Source organism: Candoia aspera, chromosome 2, assembly GCF_035149785.1.
Source record: "Candoia aspera isolate rCanAsp1 chromosome 2, rCanAsp1.hap2, whole genome shotgun sequence".
Taxonomy (NCBI): Eukaryota; Metazoa; Chordata; class Lepidosauria; order Squamata; family Boidae; genus Candoia; species Candoia aspera.
The window spans coordinates 39,659,286-39,676,302 of NC_086154.1; the positions used below are offsets into that span (position 1 = coordinate 39,659,286).

The 17,017-nt window shown below is 42.3% G+C and overlaps 1 protein-coding gene across 1 annotated transcript; it reads left to right on the forward strand.

Moving 5' to 3' along the window:
• Positions 1-1,847: 1,847 nt before the first annotated feature.
• On the forward strand, positions 1,848-12,773 carry VHL (von Hippel-Lindau tumor suppressor). The gene is made up of 4 exons (XM_063291626.1): positions 1,848-2,192; positions 7,652-7,774; positions 10,981-11,166; positions 11,670-12,773. The coding sequence occupies exons 1-4, from the start codon at positions 1,979-1,981 to the stop codon at positions 11,699-11,701; spliced, it is 555 nt and encodes a 184-aa protein (XP_063147696.1). The 5' UTR covers positions 1,848-1,978; the 3' UTR covers positions 11,702-12,773.
• Positions 12,774-17,017: the final 4,244 nt, after the last annotated feature.

Genomic DNA, 17,017 nt, shown 5'->3' on the forward strand with positions numbered 1-17,017 from the left:
CAATTAGGGAACTTCCATAGCTAAAAGTGGGCTTGAACCTGGCACTCCCCCATCCGAGTCCAACACTATAGGCATGTGCTAGAAAGTTGCCTTGAATGCATTTCAGTACAGTATTATGGTTCATCACCAAGCAAGGAAAGGTGGCCCTCAATATTGTACGGCCTTCAGTGTTTTATAAAACAGGCTTCCGCCTGCGTAAGCAAGACTAAGAATTTCCTTGTAAATGATCATCTCAAAATTGCAGAAGGAAGGAGATTTTTTTTTCTGACGTGGGCTTGAGGTAAAACTTCTGAAGGTTTGCTGACACAACTTGGTTCCTTGACATTAAATTTTCTGTTAAGACCTTTCTTGAATTACAAAATGTTTCAAAAGTGGAACTTACAGCTTAGGAGAAAAAGAGCTTGGGAACTGCCTTATTTTGTTCAGCTCTTTTTAGAGCTGAACTAGGTCTCTCCTCAGTCCCATGATAAATTTCAATTGGAAAGAAGCGAGAGTTTTCCTTTAAAAAAAATGGATTTATATTCTACCTTTCCTCCAGGTGCTCAAGGCGGCAGAAATGGCCCTCCTTCCTCCATCATAAAGTAAATGCTGCACGTTCCAGTGGCTATCAACTATTAACCTGTATTAAATCAACATATCATTGTTGGGCCAGTTCACACTGTCATAATTTTATGTCACAAAACCCATGCAGTGGTTATTCGAGAAATGTTTTTTTTAACCACCAGAAAGGACAGTGACAGTGCAAGGCATAAAAGAAGGGAGAAAGATGATGGCCAAAGAGAAAGAGGAGTGGTTGAATTTACTATTGGCCTAAAACCCCAACAGATTTCTCCTGTGGAAGTGGGATTCTCAACAGCAGCAACAATGACTGCAGAGAAGATACCACTGGCTCTCTTTTCTACAATTAGCTCTTACATGAAAAAGCCCATTCTGTACTGAAAGCTACTTTTGAAGCCCATCCGGTTCAGTTAGTTGTATTCTAGCTTTGGCCTTGTTTGAAAAAGAGAAAGAAAACTACCTATTTTACCCTGCCATGCAATCTAGACAATGGATTCCCTGTGGTATTTTGAGGATATTCTAGACCCAGAGTGGAAAGAGGAGGGTTTTTTTTATCAAAATATATGTGGACAACTATCATGAGCACTAGACTACTATGATACAGGTAAATAGGTGCAAACAATTCAGGTGTTGGAATATACATGGAAGATTCCCTTGTCTTTCACAACCTGCGCAATCACAAAATTTCTCATTTTTGTATTTTGGGATTATGCTCCATTTAACACTGTCATTACTGCTGTATCTGGCAGCAAGATTATTCTTTTTATTTTACTGGGGGGAGGTTATGTTTTATGTAATTTTGTAACCCACCTTAAAAACATTTTGTGAGGTGGATTTTAAAAATAATAAAGGTGGTAACAATGTAGTTACAATGAATGAGTTTCTTTTCATCAAAGGAGAAAATAGTAACAGCCAGTAAATTTTCAAGGCACTTTAAAAAGTGGAGATTAACACTGCTTCTTGGAACTAATCTGCAACTGAAGATGGTTTACAAGCTAGTGTTGGGGTTGTGGGTTATTTTTTAATGTCTCTGCTGTTTGACTATTGCTTTCTACAGTTTGTTTCAAATCTCAGCCAAATGCTTTTCTCTTACTAGTGACCATTTTACTAGAGGTTTACAATGTATCTTTCAAGCAATTCTTACAGAACAGACATATACGTATGATTTATTCCAAAGGGTGTCAGCCTACACCCCCTTCCTCCAGAAAACCCGAACTGCGCAGGCGCTCACAAACCCTCTGCGTCGAAGGAACCGGATTTCCGCAAAACAATGGCTGCTGAGGGTGCGCATGCGTAGAACGTCGGGGGTGGTTTCTCCGCAAAATAATGGCTGCTTGCGTACGGGGGCGCCTGCGTGCCTAGGTCTCCCCCAGATTTGGGTCGCGGGCGGTGCCGCTTGCTCGGGCCAGAGGCGCTCAGGATGCCACAGAGACCTGGGGAGGAGGAGGAGGAGCGGGAACGGGAAGAGGCTGCTCGGCGTCTGTGTTCGGTAAACACGCGGCAGCCTTGCCAAGTTATTTTCTGCAATCGCACCCCCCGCCTGGTGAGCCCCGTCTGGCTGGACTTCGACGGGAAGCCGCGCCCCTATCCCACTCTGAACCCGGGGACCGGCCGTCGGATCCTCAGCTACCTGGGTGGGTACTTTGGGGAGGGGGCGCTGCCGGCTTAGGCGCTTTGCGGTTGGCGTAACGGGCGTGGCGCGGCGCGCGGTTTGTTATGCGGGTCGCCGCCTTTCCGCCGCTGGGGTTGCCTTAACTTGCAAAGGGTTAACGTTGCAAAATGTTTGTTAGGGAAGTTCTTCAGTTCTCGGAGCATACGAGAGGACGCTAAAACCCGTAGATGCTCCATCCTCTGCACGAGACCTGTTGCACAAAGCAGTTGGGTGATGCTGAAGTCATGAGATACTGCACGGTTAGCCTTAAAACAGGAACATTCAGTTGAACAGCTGGCCCTGCGGTGACTTGAGACTCCACGTAGAAGGGCTGGGTGAGGAAGCAACGTGTGGATGATCCCTTTTCTTCCCCGCCCTCCATGCTTGAAAATATGCAATCTATTGTTTAGGGCAGGATCCTTAGAAAGGCGGATTATATCCAGTCGGTGAAGCTTTCTGCTGTGAATCTGAAAGGAACGTTCTGTCATGCTCTTCCATAAAAGGCCACGAAAGACGTTGGCAGATTTAAGCATGTACTGTAGTAGAGAAAAGGCAGACCTGCAGCAGCAGGTTTTAAGCAAAGGATATTGTAAGGAGGCAGAGGGAGGTGCCTGTGAGAAAGAGGGCTGAATTTCCTGGAGATGAAGAATTGGAATGACAGCAAAAGAGCAGGCCTGAGTAGTGTAATTCAGTCTGTGGGCTCTCCCACATTGCAGCTTTAACATGCTTCCCTCTGTGATGAAAAATTATGGTCTTCAGTGTCTGCAATGATGCAAAGCATGTCTTGACAGTGGTTTCTACCACCCTGACTTGGTGAATTTCCCAATTCTTTATCTTTCCCTGCTGTGCTGTGAAGAAAATGCCAATCACTTTCTTTTCCCTGGGTCAGTCTTTGAGTGGATGAGGATTCTATTGATAAACCTTTTGAATGAACCCATTGGGAGACTTCTGCTCATGCTTAACACCTTCCATCTGGTGCATCTACTGGTGGGCCAGTGGAAAAAGGCCTCAGTGTTACCTTCCTTCCAGTTCACTTGGGCCTGTCACTCAGGCCAGAAGGAGAAGCTGGAGGGGCACTTGTCAATTTCACCTTTTAAAAAAAAAGTCCATGGTTTCACTGGTCCACCAGTGAACTAGGAAGGCACACAATGACCAGCTGGAGCCAAGATATTGGCCTACAACCAAATGAAGCATAGCAGGCAGACTGCACAGCCCCATTTGTACCAGCAGAAGCTGGGAAACAATACAGATGCAGAGTAAGAAAAGAGCAGCAGAAGCTGCCTTTGCAGCAGCCTGGGGGTAAATTGAGAATGTCATGGCACATTTCTGACCCCAAGAAACAGCCCTACAAATCTCTTTGCAAGGGACTGATTCTGGAAAATATTTCTATTATAAAACTGTATATGTATATCCTTGCATTTCAATGTAAATGTAAAAATTGCCAGGACTATTTGAGGCATCAAAAACAGTAAAAATAATAACTAAAACAGAATAAAAACAGAAGTAATGTGCAATACTAAGATGTTTTCATCAATGGAAAAATCTAGGAAATTAAAGAAATAAACCTTGGGTTACTATTGGAAAAAGGTCAAATTAGCTACCAAACAAGTCTCAGTGTGGGAAATATTTCAAAGGACAAAACAAAGATCCTCTAACCATTTGTTCATCACAACAAGGTCTCCAAATACCGAGGCAGTAGGCAACTCTTTAGGTACCAGCAGTAGAGCTTCAGAAGCAATGACATATATGTTTCTACTGATTGGCCTAATTTTATCTAACTACAGGTAGCTCTTTCTTAACAACCCTAACTGAAACCAGAATTTCCATAGCTAAGTGAAGCATTTCTGAGGCAAAGTATCACATGACTGCACTGCTTAGCAACGGCAATTCCAGTAACCCTGGTTCTGGTCGTTAGGCGAGGACCTCATGCTTCTCCTGCCCATCTGCACTCGCCTCTCTTCAGCTCCCCCCCAATCTCTGCCCTTTTGGTTGCCCTCCACCCTGGAGTGCAGAGCAGCCAAAAGGGCAGAGATTGGGGGGGGGGAGTTAGGCAGGCAGGGGGAGTTCAAGCACATGCTGTGGTCATAAATGCGGGCAGGCTGCCAACCGCCAGAATTTTGATCACGTCACTGCAGGGGTGCTGCAATGGCCATAACTTTTTCTTTAATAAAATTCTCATTAAGAATTTTAATTACAGTAGTAAAAACTAACACAAACTAAACTTAGAGAAAGAAAATAGAATGGAAAGAAAAAATAGTGCAGGAAACAAAGAATATAATAAAAAGAAAAGAAAAAGGGATTTCCAACCTTCATCACAAGAAGTATAAACAAATTTAATAACTCTTCACCCCCTATAAAGTTAAACAGATATCTCTCTGTCCCATATTCCATCCCTTATCTATAAGCAAATCTATAAAACATCAACTTTCCAATCCTGGTGTCAGCAAAAAGTCCATAAAGGGTTGCCAGAACATTGCCAAAAAATGGTCTTATTTTAACCGTGATCAAATAAACCAACTTTATATTCCTTTTACTTCTAACAGTCTTAATTTTAATTCAGTCAAATACTGTCATAGGATTTGATTTCAATTCTTCTTTATCCCATCACACAGATTTTTTCAAGGCTTTAACAAGCCTCTTTTGTAGCTCCAATAAGAAAACATTTTCCAGGTAATTCTCTTGGTTTAACATTTGTATTTCCCTTTTAATTTTTAAAACTTCAGCCAGTTTCTTTTGTATATCCAGTAAAGCATCCTTTTCCAAATCATTATCTTGGCCTGTCAGTTGTAGTTCCACCTTTGATACTTTCTCTATCTTGCCAGATAAAATTTGTTCCACATCCATCATTCCTTCATTAACATCTTTTAGACATAGGCTATCCATAGAAGCAGACATTATTACTGACAGTGTTGATATTATAGTTACTAACTTCTGGCTCCATTCTTCAAAAATCTCCTTTTCATTTTGTAAGTCCCAGTATTAACTGACATCAGGTGTATATTTATTTATTTTTTACTTCTTAAAATGTTTAGTCCCCTCCAGTGTCCAGTTTCTAAAATCATCACTTATCTTTTGTTATCACTTGCAGTAAGCAGGATAGCCAAAATAAACCTGTTTCCCACAAGTTGTTTATTTTTATAGTTAATTCCAAAATCTTATAGTAAAAGTCAATATTCTAGATTTATCTGGACCTTCAATCTGTTTATAACTTTCTTAGATCAAAATCTTATTTAGCTTTTTGCTGTTTATTTCAAATTCTTTAAGTTCTTAAGCTTGTAATTAATTTTTCTTTTGTTCAGAGTTGAAGATAAACTTACCCGATGAAGACTTTTCAAACTTGTTCTGAAGGTCTCTAATAGCTTTAAGATAGTTAATAGGCAATTTCTGAAAGTGACTAGAAAGTGAGGTTTGTGAACTTAGTGTCCTGTAAAAGGCTCTGCAGGGTTGCTAGCAAGATCCTGTCATCTTCTGGGACTCGAACGGACAGAAAACCACTGTCCTGCCATCTCCTCACAAGGAGCAGCCGCCCAGAATACATATGTTTTTCTATAGGAGCTTAAAAGCTTGGATGATGAGAATTATTGCAGGACTGCTGTGTATATGTGGTGGGCCCTCCCAACATCAAGAATTAGAATTAACTCTCCTACTAGTTCTAACTAAAATACTTGGAAGAATTTTGTCAAGCAAGATGCCAGTTAAAGAAATCCAGGCTGAAATCAATACAGGTATTGTGCTTTCAGCTATACAGGGAGCTTTGCATGCAGTATCTCCTTACATTTGTTACAATAATTTATAAGATAAATAATTTCTCAAGGCAGGGGGTGACTTGCCTAAAACCACCTAATAAATTTATGTTGTTTATTCGTTCAGTCGCTTCCAACTCTTCGTGACTTCATGGACCAGCCCATGCCAGAGCTTCCTGTCGGTCGTCAACACCCCCAGCTCCCCCAGGGACGAGTCCGTCACCTCTAGAATGTCATCCATCCACCTTGCCCTTGGTCGACCCCTCTTCCTTTTGCCTTCCACTCTCCCTAGCATCAGCATCTTCTCCAGGGTGTCCTGTCTTCTCATTATGTGCCCAAAGTATTTCATTTTTGCCTTTAATACCATTCCCTCAAGTGAGCAGTCTGGCTTGATTTCCTGGAGGATGGACTGGTTGGATCTTCTTGCAGTCCAAGGCACTCTCAGAATTTTCCTCCAACACCACAGTTCAAAAGCATCTCTCTTCCTTCACTCAGCCTTCCTTATGGTCCAGTTCTCGCAGCCATATGTTACTACGGGGAACACCATTGCTTTAACTATGCGGACCTTTGTTGTCAGTGTGATGTCTCTGCTCTTAACTATTTTATCGAGATTTGTCATTGCTCTTCTCCCAAGGATTAAGCGTCTTCTGTTTTCCTGACTGCAGTCAGCATCTGCAGTAATCTTCGCACCTAGAAGTAAAAAGTCTTTCACTGCCTCTACATTTTCTCCCTCTTTTTGCCAGTTATCAATCAAGCTAGTTGCCATAATCTTGTGGGTTTTGTTGAGGTTTAGCTGCAAGCCAGCTTTTGCACTTTCTTCTTTCACCTTCATCATAAGGCTCCTCAGTTCCTCTTCGCTTTCAGCCGTCAAAGTGGTATCAATAAATTTATAGTAGGTACAAAATTTGAATAAGAGACTTTATGATTCACAACTCTGTATCTTGGCCCTTTACATATAAGCATATTTCCCAAAAAGGGCATTTTATACCCCAATGACTTCATAAAAAGTAGCACTTTCAATGTGATTGTTGATATATCAAAAATTAACTGGAGAGTCGATTTGCTGTAGTGGTTAAAGCACCAGGCTAGAAACCAAGAGACTGAGAGTTCTAATCCTGCCTTAGGTGAGGCCCGCACCTAGGGTCTGTGTCACCCAGGGCAAACATGGATTCCGCGCCCATTTAGGTGCCTCCCCCGCTCATTTTGGTGCCCCCCCAGCACGGCGCTCGGGGCACATGCCCCGCTTGCGCCCCCCCCCCCAGTTACGGCCCTGCCTTAGGCACCAAGCCAGCTGGGTGACCTTGGGCTAGTCGCTTTCTTTCAGCCCTAAGAAGGAAGCAAGGGCAAGCCACTTCTGAAAATGCTACCAAGAAAATTGCAGGGACGTGTCTAGATAGTCACCAGGAGTCAAGACTGACTCGAAGGTGCGCACACACACACACACACACACACACACATTTAACTGCATCTCCACAGTTATTTTGCATTCACTGCAGTTCTGACAACACTCTTATTATACTGGTAATTGCCTCCCATTCCATAGAAGGCTTCATCTTTGCAAGTGCTTGTGGATTTTGCTAAACCCAGTAACTTACTGACATTCTCTTCCAGCAATTTGTGTGTCTACAAAAATGTGTGACTCTTCAATATATATATGACTTGGATAGTTGTTAGCAGATACTTTGTTTTTCTTTTCTAGAACATCTTTGGTTGTTCAGAGATGCTGGGACAGATGATAGTCTGCTTGTCAACCAGACAGAGCTATTCATAGCTACTCGCAATGTGAATGGACAACCCCTATTTGCAAATATTACATTGCCAGGTAAAGTTAGCAGTGGATATTCCATAATAAGATTACAGTATAGTTTTATACTGTATAGCTGAAATTTTCTGAACTCCTGACCTCTCTCTCTTTTTGAAGATCACATCAACTGCACCCAATCTCACAGCTGGCCTTCCCTTCCCTGTTATCTCTTTCATTCTTCCTTTATGTGTTTGTTTTGCAGTCTCCTTTACTCTCTCTGACAAAACCACCCCAATGTACTCCTTTGGATTCATTAAACATTCAGCATTCACTTTTGGCTCCATTTTTTCTTGTTTTACCAGATACACTTCTTAAGTATCTCATTCCCGCTTCATTCAACTTACTTTTATGTTTCTCCTGACATACCCAGCTTTCGCTTCCATATAACAAAGTGGCCAGAACCACCCTTTTACACAGAGCCTTTTTGTTTCTTTCAGCAAACATTCATTCCTTACCACAGATCACATACTAGCCACTACCTGACTGCCAGCATTTGCACATCTTAAAATTTCTCCATCTGTGTTTCCATCTTTAGTAAACATTCTACCAACACAAATTCATCAACTTGCTCTAGTTTGTTTGTTTGTTTATCTGTCTATCTAATTTGTCCCCGCCCATCTCCCGTCGGGGAACTCTGGGCGGTTTACAACAATCAATTAAAAACAATAACCATAAAAACACCAAATAAAATACAATAATAAATAATATAAATCAAGGTAAAAATAAAGAATCCAGGTGGCGAAGAATCTAAAACAATCCAAGAGTGGGAGGAGTGGTCTATAGCAGCCATCCCCATGTAGATCTATTCCCCTCTCTGCCCCAAGCGAGGCAGCAGAACCTGGTCTTCAGACTCCGCCAAAATGCCAGGAGCGATGGGGCCAATCTCACCTCCGGGGGCAGCATGTTCCACAGGGTGGGAGCTACTGCAGAGAAGGCCCACTTCCTGGACCCTGCCAAATGGAGTTCTCTTACAGACGGGGTCCGCAGCATGCCCTCTCTGCACAATCGGGTGGGACGGGCTGATGTAATGGGGAAGAGGCAGTCCCTCAGGTAACCTGGCCCCATGCCATGTAGGGCTTTAAAGGTAATAACCAACACCTTGAATTGGACCCAGAAGCAAACTGGCACCCAGTGAAGCTCGTGCAGCAGCGGTGTTACATGTGCCCTTCTGGGGGCACCAAAAACAGCTCGCGGAGCTGCGTTCTGGACCAGCTGAAGCTTCCGGATACTTTTCAAGGGTAGCCCCATGTAGAGCGCATTGCAATAGTCTATCTGAGAGATAACAAGGGCATGAGTGACTGTTCGAAGGGCCTCCCGGTCCAGGAAGGGGCGTAACTGGTGCACAGCACGTAGCTGCACAAAGGCTCTCCTGGCCATGGCTGCCACCTGCTCTTTGAGCAGGAGCCGTGAGTCCAGGAGGACCCCCAAGTTATGCACCGGGTCTGTCTGGGGCAGTGCAACCCCATCCAGAACCAGAGATGTTAATGTCCCGGATACAGAAGAACCATTAACCCACAGCCACTCGGTCTTACCAGAGTTCCGTTGAAGCCTCTTGTTCCCCATCCAGGCCCCCACAGCCGCCAGACACTCGGAGAGGGTGGTCACGGCATCACTTACTTCACCTGGGATGGAGATACACAATTGAGTATCATCAGCATACTGATGATACCTCATCCCATGGTGACGGATGATCTTGCCCAGCAGTTTCATGTAGATGTTAAAGGAGGGGGGAGAGTACTGATCCCTGCGGCACCCCACAAAGAAGGGGCCGTGGGGCCGATCTCTCCTCCCCTATCAACACCGACTGGGATCAGCCCTGGAGGAAGGAGGTGAACCAGCGTAAAACTACGCCACCCACCCCCAACTCCCTGAGCCACCCCAAAAGGATACCATGGTCGATGGTATCGAAAGCTGGTGAGAGATCAAGGAGAGCGAGGATGGATGCACTGCCTCCATCCCACTCCGGCCATTAGTTAGTTATTCATTCGTGTACAACTTGCAATTGTTCAGTCTGTTTTCTCTCTCAGATGCAACTACCTCAGTCTTCAATACATGATCTTCAGAGCCATTCTCCTTACATCTTACAGTCTATTGAAAATTCACTGCAGATCTGTCAAGTTCTCAGCTGACAACACAGGAATGTCTGCATACAAAAGTACACATACATTCATATTTTCTTTTTTTACAAGTTTCACATTTTTACAAGTTACACATTTCTGCATAAGAACAAATTAATAACTTTGACACCATATACGTTGAGGTCCTCCCTAACTCTGGGTTTATTTACAGGGTATTACCAGAATGCAGAATGTTTTATTCAGGTTGTTGTCACACCCTTACAAGATGTTTCCTGCACTTAAATGGTGCAGGAATTGTGGCCAAATGCTGTTCCCTTAGAGAAATAAGAAGATGCTTTTTCTTTAGAGTATTTGATTCACTAATGCTCTGTTTCAGATCAGATGGTATTTCCTGTCACAGTGCTGTCAGGCAAGAATCTGAAAGTGGGAATCTGAAAGTGGTAGAATTACAACGTTCTTTTAACAAATCTTTGTTCATGTATTTTAGTGAATTGTTGTAATATATGCTATATCACATTTAGGAGAGCCAGTTTGGTGTTGTCATTAAAGCATCAGGCTAGAAACCGGGAGTTCTAGTCCCACCTTAGGCTCAAAGCCAGCTGGGTGACCTTGGGCCAGTTGTGCTCTCTCAGCCTTAGGAAACAGGTAATGGTAAACCACTTCCAAAAAACCTCACCAAGAAAACTGCAGGGACTTGCCCAGGCAGTTGCTAGGAGTCACTACTGACTCGAAGGCACTGAATGAAAAAAAACACACACAGGGGAAATTCCTGCAAAGGGATTCTGTAGTATTGTAAAGCTCTGTAAATAATCATCTCAATATCTGATTTGCCAAACGTTTTAGGTATTTCCTACAATATTCACATTCAAAATAAGTCATAAATTATACGGCTGAATAAGGAGGGACTGAAATTGAGGAAGTAGATAAATGCTGTTTCTCAGGCTGTTTGTTAATTGTTGCTGTTGTTAGCTTACATGTATACTTCCCTTTTTTTCCTAGTAACATTTCCTGTTAGTCTAATTTATCATGGAGGACCATGATTTTTGTTTTGATAGCTAATAAGAATATTTTATATTTAAGCTTGCTTCACATTAAGTGTTTGAGTATCTTCAACCAAGCACTAAAAAGCCACTCTTCTCTCTACAGTATTCACTCTGAAAGAAAGATGTCTCCAGGTTGTCCGCACTTTAGTGAAACCAGGAAACTACAGGAAATTAGACATTGTTCATTCATTATATGAAGATCTAGAAGATTATCCAGACATTAGGAAGGATCTTCAGCGGCTTTCTCTGGAAAGGCATAACCGGCTGAGGAATGGAATCTCTGACAGAAGTGAGGAGTCTTAAATTAGAAAGCTACTTGGGTTAATAAACTGCTGTGTACAAGAGGTATTAACTATATTTTATGAATGAAAAAGATGACATCGACATTCCGTCGTGTGTTAGTAGTCAGCCCTTGTTTGGCTTAGCGTATGTAAGTTAGATGTTGACAGCTGTAGGCAAGGGGCAGCAAGTCAAAATGCCACATGCTACAGCTGAAAACACTTTAATAAAACACAAAACTGTCTCTTACATTAGGCAAAGTATAGAAGCTTGATCAGATGTCATAGAGAAGATGAAGTGTTGCCAAAGCTGTTCTCAGGTGGCTCTTCACATATTTCAATTACTGTTTTATTTTAATTTTTTATTGTAGAAACTGATACTTGGACAAAATAATTCTCATATTTAAGAATAAATTACTATTAAACTTTCCACCCCTCTATATTTATCTTATAAATTGATTTTGAGAGAAAAGAACATTAGGTTTATCTATTATTATTCTCATGTTTCCTACAGGTCATTCTTATTGCTGCAGAAATCTGACATAAGTAGAGGAAAGATGGAAATTCTGTGTGGTAGTGGTGTTTTACACCTGTTAAAGAGGAGACATCTTCTTGGCTACTATTCTTCCCACCGCCACTAACCCAAAAGTCTGACCACTCTCTGGCAGAGGCATAGTTTTATGACAAATCACAATTTTACCCTGGTTAATTTCACTATTGCAACAAAACGAGTGAAGTAAATGTGAAAATAATAACTTCCATCTCTTCAGTGTTCCAGGCAGGAGTTCATGACAGCAGGTATTCCATAAACAATAGGAAAAAACTTCCTGATTTTCCTTTTCTCCCTCAGCTCATCACACTATACCACACCACTCCCCAAAATTCTCCATGCTCCTTTTTAACAACTTTCAACAGTATACTGAGGTAGTATTCAGCTGTTTCATAAAATATTTTTGTTTGCATTTCAGCGGGTGATAGATGGAATTACTGTTGTCCAATTTTCCATTGTCTCTTGGAGACAGCTACTAAAAACTGGTTTTCACAATTATTTTTATGTTATTAGGTGTCAGCAAAGAGTGCTTTCACTATTCAATCTTAGAATTTCAAGATGGAATAATTGAGGGGAGAAGAGAGCCAAAGTTTAAATATCATTTTCCAGCTGAGGCAGGTTTGCTAAATAATTTCATGTCCAAAACAGTTTGTAAAATTTGTATAATTTTTGTGCATATGAATGTTGAGGGCTGGGATTTTATGTAAATAGAGTATTTCTCCAGTTTTTTAATCAGGCAGCAAAAAAAGCAACATAAACAGGAATAAAGACTGTGAAAACAAAGTCCATATCAGCTCAGTTTTAGTATCTTAAACATTCAGTTCTATATCTGAGTTCGTAGACAAAAACATGTTAATGTGAAATTGGGCACATCATTACTTTTGTGTAATTCTGTGTTTATTAGATATAGAGTGATAATAGTTGTCCAGGCTGGCCTATTTGACTTCTATTTCTGAATTGTTAAGAACTGCTTTTAATGTGTATCTGATTAATTCTTAGCATTCCATACAATGCAGCTTATCTTTTTTTTAAAAATCCTTAAAGACATTAAAGCAGCTTGTTAATTGCGTCTCCGTTTTTCTTTTCTCTCCTTCCCCTCCAATTTGCATAAAAATGTAAAGTATAGGCTGTGTTAACAAAACACACTAAACCATTGTTTACAGAACTCATTAGCTGGATACACATCAGATGATAAACCACAAGCAGACAAACCACATTTTGTCTTAGCATGTTGTATGAAGCCAAATGTAATGTTACTTTGGCTAGTACCCTGCTGGATTCTTAAGCAATGCAGAGAAGCAATTTTAAGTATGAAAAAATGCTCCCACAGCTAGGAAGCACAATGAGTTAATTGGCAACCTTTTCCTTTTAATTTATGCAGGCATCTCAGGGCAATGCTGTAGCTTTAGTTTTCTTGACAAGAAGTGCATTTCTTAGCCAGTGTTTGGCTATGGATCTGATATACATGTGCGTTTCTCTATTTTTCAGATGGGATTAGCTTCTCCTTTTCAAATGTCTCTTGAAGCAGTACAGATAACTAGACCTCAATATCACAACTGTTAGTTTAAGTAGCATTACATTGTAATTCAACATGAAGTAGTGAACCTTTTAGATATATATTTGATTGGTAATGCTTTGCAGTAAATATGGGCAACGCGCAGTGGAGGCACTAAAGCCGAAGCAACCGCATTTTGCATTGGCACGCAGCTCCTGTCTTAGTTCGAAACTGTGGCTCCAACATGACTCTCGGAGTCCATGAACATTGGCAGATGTTATCACCTTAGAGATCTCTTAAATGGGGCTAATACTCAGAAACCCTTTGCTTTAGGCCCTGGATCTTTCAGATACCAATGTCTTACTGTTATTTCAGTAACAGTATTTACTGAAATACATACTGTTTTTTCAGAGGTATATAGTTTTGGGGGGGGCAGTGCACACCTTTGGAACTTTGAGAGCATGTTATGGGCACCCTCCCAAAATGCTCAGGATCAACATGGCAAGTAAAATAATCCATCCATTTATTAGAAGCCAAGCCAAACACTTATTCCCTCCCATACTCCCTAGCCTCTTTCTCCCCACTTTGTCATTAAGAGAGTGTGAAAAAAATGAAAGTCAAGTGGGGCAGGGAGTTAGATGTGTTAACAGGCGTGGGGGGCACATTGGCACCCATCCTTTTAAGCAATGAAGTTACAGTATATCCAGGAGCACATCTAAAACAATCACACTGGCATCCATAGTGTCTTTCCACCCAGGACATACCTGGATTGGAACTGTAATTTTACTGATTTTAAGTATGAAAATGACATGCAGAAGCAATGTGTAATGTTTTACCAATTGTCTTAAAATTTTAAAATGTTTAAATACTAAGTAACTAAGTAATCTGTAATCTTACATTAGTTACACAGATGAAAACAAGATTATATTATATTCTGATGGATGGACCTTTTTTTTTTTTTGCTTTTGTATGTATATGCTTGTTCTTACAGTTGCTCCTACAAATGAACTTTGGACTCTACACTTGGGGAACTGTTACAATAATAAACTGTTTTCCTAGAGTTTGTTACAGATTCTTGCAGGGGGGGCACTGTCAGGGGAGATAGGCGTTCTGCTATTTTAGTGAATAGCATCGAATAGCATCGAAAAAAGAACAACTCCGCTAGCAGATAAGAAACTTCCTAAGGCTCTTCCCTCCCCTAGTTAGCTCTCTGCAGCTGGTATAAAAGGTATGATGGATTCCTTCTGAGAGACAAGACACATGCATCTTCCAAAGAACTGTCACTGGAACTGAATACTATTTCCATGTTCTATATCCCAGAGTCCATGAAGAAACTTTGGTATTCTCTAAAAAATTCAGGATCCTGAGAATCCCAGGATCTCCATCCAAGTTGTTTGTGGGATTTCAAAACATGTTGGGCTGACAATTCAGGTTCCCCTAGCTTGTCCTCCTCCTGAGATGACCGTTGAGAACAAGGGTGGGGTGTGTTGTCCAATACTTCTTGCAAAGGTTGCTTATGAACATGAACACCAGACAATTCCTGTTGGCCCTGCCACCTCTACCACAGTGCTCTCACTCAGCTCAATCCTCCTCCACATACAGGAAGGGTATCTTCCACAATGAAAAACCAGCTTCTCCTGTAGGCTCCCAGAGTGCCATAGAGTCTCTAGAGCTCAAATTTCAGGAGCCTTTCTGTAAGCTGCACAACAGGATTTTGGAATTTTTCAACCAACCATTGCATGTACTTTTAGGGTGAAGTGAGAGTGGAGATGTGCTTTGTGTCCTTCTAGAGGCAAAGATACACACCACCAGATGTACTGATCAGGCAATTCTTCCTCATGAAGCCATTGGCTGCAGTGAAGCATCTGCCATTGGTTCCTCTAATACCAGCCCAAGGAGCAAATGCTACTGGCAGTTCCTGGGGCTGAAAAATGTTTTTTAAATGTGTAGAACTGGAAGATTTTGCAATCCCCTAGACTGCAAGACCCTGTAGGCTATTAAAGTCTGTTGAGTTCTCCTTATCTTTAGAGTGCTGGTACTTCACCTGGCATTGCCACCGACCATTCATAGCTTTTATGTTAAGCAACTGGCGGCCTCCCATTGTGCTCCTCCACAGGCTGCAGAACACAATCTTCAGGTCTTGTTCTGGACCTGGTTACCCATCCCAAGAAAGTTCTACTCTGCAGCTTCCATGCTATCTTGTACAGGCTGCTGAAAGCAGGCAGTTGCTGGTGATAAGCATCTCTACCTTTTGGGATGCTAAGACCAGACTTAGCACGACCTCCACCTTATCCTGATACACCCCAGCAGAGGCAGCCATGCTTGCTTGGATGTGAGCATAGTGAAGGACTGTGGGCAGAAGGTCATTCCATGTCAGAGATCAAAGCTCATTAATAACTGGTTGACCAGAAAACAGGGCAATCTTTGCAACCAGAGGCACAGCAACACCCAGCAGCAAGGAAACGTATTTTGAGTCTCCAAGAATTTCTTCTCTGTCCCCAAAAACCACTGCCCCCATTCAGTCTTGCACACTGCAATTTCATCTGATTCTGCTGAATTTTATAGCTGGATTCCTTGCTGTTAAATTGATAATCCTGCTTTTTTTTTTTTTAAACCAATTGGACAGAATACCCAGAGTCACCAAGCAGTGGCCCACCAAACATTTTGGATAGCAGTTGGTGGATATTTTCTGCCACCTGGTGAGGATGGGCAGGAGTAAAATCAGCCAGGAAAATCACCAGTTGCTGCCCAGAGCGTGTTGCAAGGCATAGTGGTACTGTATAGGAGAACATCTCTAGGCCCATTCTAGATGCACATTAAGGACATGGCATGAGGGCAGCAGAATTTAGGTTGACACAATTTCCTCTTGGAGGAAAGCACAGCTCTTGTTCCCTTTTTGCCCACCACCAGTGTTAAAATCTTACATCTCTTATTTTGCTTGCCAGGGACAGAATCGAGTGGTGCAATATCCTTGTTGCGGTTAAGGCAGGAGTACATAAATTTGCAGAGGCAGCTGTCAACCACTAATCGATAAACCTAACCCTAATCCATGGGGGGGGGGGCATGACACTGCTGAAATAAGCAGATGTAATCGATTGGTATGCAAAACTCACTGGGGAATAAAAAGGTACATGAGCCGAGAACAAATTAAAACACCCTGTGGATCAGCTCTAAATCATTCTGCAATGTTTTTCCATTTATCTTCGTCATTCAAAGACTTAGATACTTCTTAAGAAACACGCAGTTTGACTCAGAAATAAACCCCGCTGCCTTCCTTCCTCGGGACTTATTCTCAGGGAAGTAAGACTGCAGCCCTACCGCCCTTGTTTGCTTTTTTTCCATTATCTAAGTAATGTTCAAGGCATGGAGAAATTTATTCAGAAATGTTAGGCTCCAGCCTTTTCCCAGGGGCCAAAAACAGCTTTTAGTTGGCACCTAATACGATCATTTGTTGTAAGTGAAGCGTCCTGCCCCAAATTCTGGCCACACGGAAGTGTTTCCTACCACGCCCTCGCCTCCTTTTCAACAAGAGATGACGTAGAAACGGTGGCGATCAAGACTTCCTCTGATGTTTTGCAATGCCCCACTTTGCTAAAAGCCAGAGGCTTGACGCACCGTTCTGCCAAGATCCGCACACAAACGCTGCCCTCGGGCCAGTCGGGGGCAAACCGTGGAAAGAGAAACCAGCTTGCGTCACGTGTAGAAACTGACGTCGGGGAGCTTGGGTGGAGTGGAGCGGAGCAGAGTCTCAGCCAGCAGCCTCTCTGCAAGCCGCGATCCGCGCGAAGAGCGGAGCTGGAGCCGGAGCCTCGCCTCG